Source organism: Sinocyclocheilus anshuiensis, unplaced genomic scaffold (genome assembly GCF_001515605.1).
Source record: "Sinocyclocheilus anshuiensis isolate Anshui unplaced genomic scaffold, SAMN03320099.WGS_v1.1 scaffold426, whole genome shotgun sequence".
NCBI classification, from domain to species: Eukaryota; Metazoa; Chordata; class Actinopteri; order Cypriniformes; family Cyprinidae; genus Sinocyclocheilus; species Sinocyclocheilus anshuiensis.
The window spans coordinates 2,161,628-2,169,091 of NW_015542362.1; the positions used below are offsets into that span (position 1 = coordinate 2,161,628).

General features: G+C 36.5%; 1 protein-coding gene across 1 annotated transcript in view; it reads right to left on the minus strand.

Annotated features, from left to right (window-relative positions):
- The window catches only part of LOC107692006 (aldehyde dehydrogenase family 1 member A3-like), a 31,723-nt gene that overhangs the window by 3,377 nt on the left and 20,882 nt on the right, over window positions 1-7,464 (minus strand). Inside the window, exons 9-12 of the mRNA XM_016490879.1 lie at window positions 5,416-5,600; window positions 5,173-5,337; window positions 3,822-3,979; window positions 2,219-2,293 (exon numbers count right to left, since the gene is read on the minus strand). Of these exons, the coding sequence (XP_016346365.1) occupies window positions 2,219-2,293; window positions 3,822-3,979; window positions 5,173-5,337; window positions 5,416-5,600 (583 nt within the window). The remainder of the gene's footprint in view (window positions 1-2,218; window positions 2,294-3,821; window positions 3,980-5,172; window positions 5,338-5,415; window positions 5,601-7,464) is intronic.

The window sequence follows — 7,464 nt, forward strand, 5'->3', positions numbered from 1 at the left end:
TGTCACGCGACTCTGTTCCCCTTTCGGGCTCTGTCTTTACATTTATTTTGAAAGATGAAGCTCGCAATTATGGTAAGGGGCGTTACATTTCCGACGAGTGCTTGCGGTGTTCGGCCAATCACAATGCACTGGGTCAGCTGGCCAATCAGAGCAGACTGCGCTTGTCAAAGGAAGGGGCTTTGTTGAAAACGACGTGTTTGAGAGAGGCGGGGCATAGAGGACCTACAATAATGTACAGTATTTGAAAAATAATGTGTTTTTTGAACATTAAAGCGTCAACATATTCTGTTACACCAAATACACAAAATTATGATCTTTAAAAAAGCATCATATGACCCCTTTAATCGTTGCATTCTACATTCTACATCAATGCAGTAATAGACCATAATCGATTATAGCCTTCTGACGTCATTCGCATACGCGCTTGTCGCGCAAATATTAAAAATGCACTCTCTAGTTTAAAATTTGAGCTTGGCTTTTTTCCCGCATATGGCAGGTGTGTGCGCTAGAGACCATCGCGGCGGCTTCACTGCACAAAATATGCGCTGTGAGGTACGTGCGCATTGCTTGACAATGCTTCCACTCGCTGTTATTTTAGTCTTTTACTTTAGATATGTTTTAATTTCTGCCGTTTGGAACGCAGTCCGTATTAGACGCACGAAACTCACGTACTGATAGACTTTCACGCACACTTTTTGTTTGTTTATCCTGAAGCTCGCGGCTGCGGTTAAATACACTTGCATCTACTTTTATGATACGAAATTGATGTAAACACAGCCAGTTATGTTTTCAGAACAGGACAAAACATCTCGAAATCAGTGTTGCCAAACCCCTCCCTCAGAAAATCGCTAGAACCACCCTCAAAAGTCTCCATTTTTCACAAAAAGTCGCCAAATATGAAAACAAAGTAAATACAGGTAAATTTGGTAAAGGGAAGTATCTCTCTCTCTCTCTCTCTCTCTCTCTCTCTATATATATATATATACACACTTCTCCGCCCCCGACTGCAAGCGGCTGCTCTCGTTGACTGCCGTCTGTAGCGGTGCTTCAAGTCGAACGCACCTACTGGCATGATTGAGAGCAAACGTGAGAGGGCACGGGCCTACGGCAGGGTGTGGCCAAGTAAAAACAAAAAATCTCCAAAAAATCGCTAGTTTTATTTAAATATAGCTAAAATAGCTCCTTGTCGCAAAAAATAAAAAAAAAGTCGCAGTTACAATGAGAAAGTAGCTAAATTTGGTGACAATCGCCAAATTGGCAACACTGCTCGAAATAGATCTGTGCATTAGTGTGACTGCAGTCTATTAAAGCTGCCACTGTCTATGACCTCATCAGTAATAATCAAATGGCAATAATGCTGAGGAAAAAATAAAAACCCATAACTATGATTGTCTGTAAACTTTCGGATACTTAACCAACAAGCACTTTCAGTATTGGGAGTGCTTTTTCACTTGTAATTGTCTTTTTCCCCCTTTATTACTTTATATTTGCTTGCATGTTTTAAAAGCTATATTTACTTTTAGTCCTTAACTATAAGTAATTAATTATTAATTAATATATTAATTACCATAATTATTTTAAACAGTAGCCTGCTTATATAATTTAATAAAAATGCTCAAAATCAAGCGTAGCGTTAGTTCTGGCAGGTCACGTTAGTCAAGCTCGCATCAGCTGACTCTCAGCTGATCCCCATCTACCTATAGGAATACGACACCTATCTAAGCATTCATATATAAGGTCCCTCAGTATTATCAGCAGTTTTCGCATTGCTCAATAGCTAATTACCCTCCTCCATCCCCAGCTCCTCCTCTGTCAGTCGGGATTCAGCCTTCTGATTCTCCTTTGAATCAGACTAATTCTAAAATGTGTACATGAAATTATTTAAATTTAACAATATCTGCAATACATTTATGTTGGTTCTGTTCTGTTTATTGCTGTTATTGCTGCTCTCCCTGCTCTCATTCATGCTAGGCTGCATGGATGCGCAGGGAGTTCTTGCCCAGAACAGAACCATACCGCCAATCCAAACTGTATGCTAATTGTCAATCATCTTTGACGATTGTGGTCCTGACAGAAATAAATTCGATATAATCTTATGCATTGTGATATCGAATTGAATCGAATCGTTGACCAGTGCCGATTCACAGCCCTAATCAAAATGTATGCTGATATGTTTAGACAGCAGTGAATGGAGGTGAAGACAGTCAGCAGCACTCACAGCTCTCGGCCGTTTCCTGACATCTTGTATCCTCCGAATGGAGCTTGAGCATGTAAAGCGTTGTAGCAGTTCACCCTGGAGGACAGAAAGAGACATGACCTTTGACCTCACCTGGAAAATATGTGCTCTCTCATTGCTGTATTGCATTTTCAGACATAATTAATTATATACAAATTCAAAAGGCCATATTTAGGTCAGAGAGATCACCAAACTATGTGTGTTTTATTATATATTATAATTATATTTAATTATATATTTATATATTACATATTTATGTATCTATTAATATGCATGTGTGTGTGTGTGTGTGTGTGTGTGTGTACACTGCCGTTGAAAAATTTGGGATCAGTAAGACTTCAAAAACGTAATGTTTTTAAAATAAGTCTCTTCTGCTCACCAAGTTCATTTTTTTTATCAAAAATACAGAAAAAAAACAGTAATATTGTGAAATATTTTTACAATTTAAAATCATGTTTTTCTAATTTAATGTATTGTAAAATGTAATTTATTCCTGTGATGCAAAGCTGAATTTTCAGCATCATTACTCCAGTCTTCAGTGTCACATGATCCTTCAGAAATCATTCTAATATACAGATTTTTTTTTAGGCAGTGGCTATTTGCACTAAGTGTGAATAGAGCAATAGATGCTATTTACACTAAGTGCAAATAGCATATTTTCTTGGTGATAGATACTATTTACACTAAGTGCAAATAGCTATAGATTCTATTTACATTTTCTGCTATTTATCCTACTTGTTGCAAATAGTGGCAATTATCTGCACCTTAGTATTGTAGTACATTATAAAACAGTACGCAACAATAACGTATTGAGTGTAAATTATAATTTTAATTCAAATTAGTAAATGCATGCCACCTTATTGGGACAATAAAGCCCTCCCTCCACCTCCCCTAACTCTACCCGATACTTTATTTTCAACTTTTTGATTATTTCCTTCATTTTTATTGAAAATAAATGCCTTTCCGATGTGACATGAGATTTGAAAAGGGAGAAAAAAAGTTCGGCAAAAGGCAGATTCGAACTCGGGTCAATCGCATCTAAATACACGCGCCTTACCATCTACGCCACTGACGCTGATATTTAACAAGCGTCTTTTTTTCAGTGTTGACTATCCCAATCATACGTTGGTGGGTGGAGCTAGTGTAAATAGCCTCTGCCAATAAGTTTTTTTTAATCAATGTTGAAAACTGTTGTGCTGCTTAATATTTTTTGGAACCTGCAATATTTTTTTTCAGGATTCTTTGATGAACAAAAGTTAAAAAGAAGACTATTATTCAAAACATACTGTAAATATTTTTTAACAATATTATAAGTCACTTTTTTTAATCAATTTAACACATCCTTGCTGAATAGAAGTATTATTTCTTTATTACTGTCTTTTCATTTCAAGTTTTCTTTTTATTTAAATAATTTTGTGCCCATCTAGGCCCAGGGTAATTATTATTAAATTAGATTGCCTTATATTGTTCATTCCGCTCTGTAAGATATCAGTCTTAAAAACCCATATTGATCGACCACTGGATTTTGTATTTATTTTGATTAAACGCTTTGAGTGTAACTGCAGGAGTTTAGCGAGTCTCTAACCAGACGGTTCCAGCCTCCAGAGCCGCAGACACGCTCATGGCGCGATGGATGTCTCGTGTGAAGACAGCCGCTGTCAGGCCGTACTGTGAGCCGTTAGCTCTGTCGATCACCTCCTCCTGCGTCTTAAACTTCATGATGCACTGAACCGGCCCGAAGATCTGGAAAGCATGGATGTACAGGTGCTGACAGGAATAGTGCATGCAAAAGGAGCGTTTTACGTGACTAAAAACTAAAGGAGCTCGTTTGCATTCAACAGCAGTTCATAGTGATCATTGCTTTCAAGCTCCATAAAGGACATAAATGCACCTGGTTAATGTATGACTTCAGAGGTCTTATACTTTTATGAGATTTGATGGTGTTTTTTGTCCGATTTGGAGCTTGACAGACGTGGTCATATGAGCGGTTGTGGTACAGAAAAGAGCTGCAAGAACATTCTTCAAATCCTCATTTATTGTCTAGTGAAAATAAATCAACATATAGGTTTGGAATGACATGACGCGGAGTAAAAAAATATGGTATTTTCATTTTTAGGTCTCTTTTGCAGCCAGATGCATACTTTCAGTCAGTCAGCTGAGATGAACAGATGTCTTTGTATCAGCAACAGTGAAATGGGTGAAACCCCTGTAGATTTATATTATTATTATAATGTTATTGTTGCTGAAACTGTATTTATACCACATGGTTGGATAAAAATGTTAATGTTAAATATTTATATTTATATATTTAAATACATAAATATATATAACAATCACAGTGTTATTATTGCTGTAACTATGAGTAAATATTGTATAGTTAGAAACATTAATGAAATTTCAAAGTTAAAATGTTTTTATTTAAATATTCATAAAATATATATAAAAATATGTAAAAAAAAATCATACTGATTTGATCTTTTATTATTATTATTACACATTTTTAAAAATGGATTTAATCAACAATTAATCAACTCCCTATCTGGCTATCTGAGGACAGAAATAGATCAGATGTCTATAATGGCACACTCATCCGGCAGGTGGCACTACAGGACACCAATTCAGATTCCTGTCACCTGAAGAACTCTGTGTAGCCCAAAGTTAAGGTTATGTAAAAGAATCTAAAATAAATGACCTCCCATTAATTAAAAAAATATTTATGGTTCACTGGATGAGCCATGGGGGGATTCTTTCATCTAAATAGGACAATTGTAGGTTTTTAAATAAGGGAAAACATTTTTATGTCATTTTAAGGGAAATAAAAAATGAAATTTAAAGTTTTAATTTACAATTGTATTACACCTGCCCTACATGTAGCTGTTTTTCCATATGTTTAACTATTGAAAGTGCACATGCTCCAGCACAGAGGAGCATCGTACCTCTTCTTTGGCGATGCGCATGTGGTCTTTGACATCAGAGAAGATGGTGGGATGGATGAACAGACCTCTGTCCTCCACCGCACAGCCTCCGCACTCCAGCGTCGCCCCCTCCTTCTTCCCACTGGCCACCAGCTCCAGGATCTTATCAAACTGATGCTGGTCGATCTGACCCAACAGCAGAAACACATAAACAATCTGCACACAAGAAGGGAAAGCACTCAGAAATTAAAACGAGTCGCTCACCTGCGGCCCGTGTGAGGTTCGTGGCTCCAGAGGGTCTCCGATCGCTATATTCTTGGCTCTTTCCACACTGAGACGCACAAACTCGTCATAAACCGTCTCTTCCACGTAGACGCGTGACGCAGCGGTGCACGCCTGACCCTGGTTAAAGAACGCACCCTTCTGTGTCTCCTCCACCGCCGACTGCACTGCACACACACACACACACACACACACACTTTATACAACACACTTACTCTTTTCCCATGCCCTTATGCTTTACGCAGTGGTGCCAATGTTCATGCTTAGATTCATTTGTAAACTTGATAACATCATGCATTATATCATTACACCCTTTCTGGAGTTTAATGAGCTGTGCATTGGTGTAAATCTGGGTTTGTGTGCAGATGTGAACATGCATAATAATAGACGCATGTGAAGCAGCGAGTTCACAGATGCACGGGTGGTCTGGTGTATTGCAACATCACTGGGGCTGAATAAACTCCAGCCTAAAAAACACAACCCCGCACCACAATCAAATGCACTTGAATTAACTTTAATCAGACAGTACTCTCTACCTTACTCTTATATGTACCGCTTAACCCTGAAAAGCCTACTGTGTCATATTAGCTATATATACAGTACTGTGCAAAAGTCTATTAGGATTTTCACCAAAAAAAAAAGGTTATTTTGCTGTAGTGTGTCAGTAGGAAATATCAGTTTACATTCCCAAACATCATTTTGCCATTAATTGTAATAATCCAGTGAGATTTTTGTATGCACAAGGAATCTGACAGCAGCCAGTGCTCCACACAGAGATCTGGGCCCGTATTCTTAAGACCTCTTAAGACCTCTTTTAAGGGTTAAGATGCTTTCTGAATTACTTTTTTCTTTACTAGGATCTTTTCTTTAATTTTAAGAGGAATCACCCACATTTCTAAGAATTTTCTTAGAATTTTGTTACTAGGAGCAACTCTTAGCACTAAGATTTTTCATGAATAAGGGCCCAGATCTCATCATCATCAGTCTGTCTGGGATTACATGAAGAAACAGAACAAACTGAGAAGAACTAAATCCAGAAGAACTGTGCCAACGTCTCCAAGACACTTATAAAAACCTTATTTATGTATTTGGCAGAATGCTTTTATCCAAAGCAACTTGCATTGCATTCAAAGCATGCATTTTATCAGTTCATGCATTTCCTGGGAATCAGATCTAGGAGCTTGGCATTGCTGTACCATGCTGTACTGTTTGAGCTGTCAAAAATGTCTGAATGTCATTGCATTAGATGAAAAATGACAAAACATGCACTCAAATGCTGCAGAAGCTTCACAACACTTAAAATTCTTAAATCAAGATGCATTTATTTAAGAAGCATAATGACATATGATATTAAGATTTGTTTGCTGAAAAATGTATCAAAACTAAGTAACGTTTTGCTTAGATGAGATGAGAAAAAAACATCTGCCAATGGGGATAAGAAAAATAATCTTAATTCAAAGGGAAAACGAGATTTTTTTTCTTGCATCATTGCTATATATTTTTTTCCAATTTTAAAGCAGAAAGTCAGTTTTCATACATTTTTCAGCAAACAAAACTTAATATCATATGCCATTATGCTTCTCAAATAAATGTATCTTGATTTAAGAATGTTTAGACATTTGTAATGGAAAACAAGACAAAAATACTAAGTAAGGAACTTTGCTTAACTATGAACATGTTCCACTAATGAGCCACAAACACAAAATACTGTTTGGTTTTAGTTTCAAAGCTAAATTTAAACCTTAGTAAGATTTCAAGTCATGTTCATTTGAATAAACATTTTATTACATGAATTACTATATAATGTAATGTTGTATTGTATTAGTGTGATATTTAGTAATAATATTACTAATAAATAATAAAAATAATTAGTTTTTTTTTTATTAAATGAAAATTATCGTATGGAAGCCCGTTTCCGCCACTGAATATATCACGCAATTCTGAGAAAAAAAGTCAGAATTCTAACTTTATATCTCGCAATTCTGACTTTATAACTCGCAATTGCGAGTTTATATCTCACAATTCTGTGAA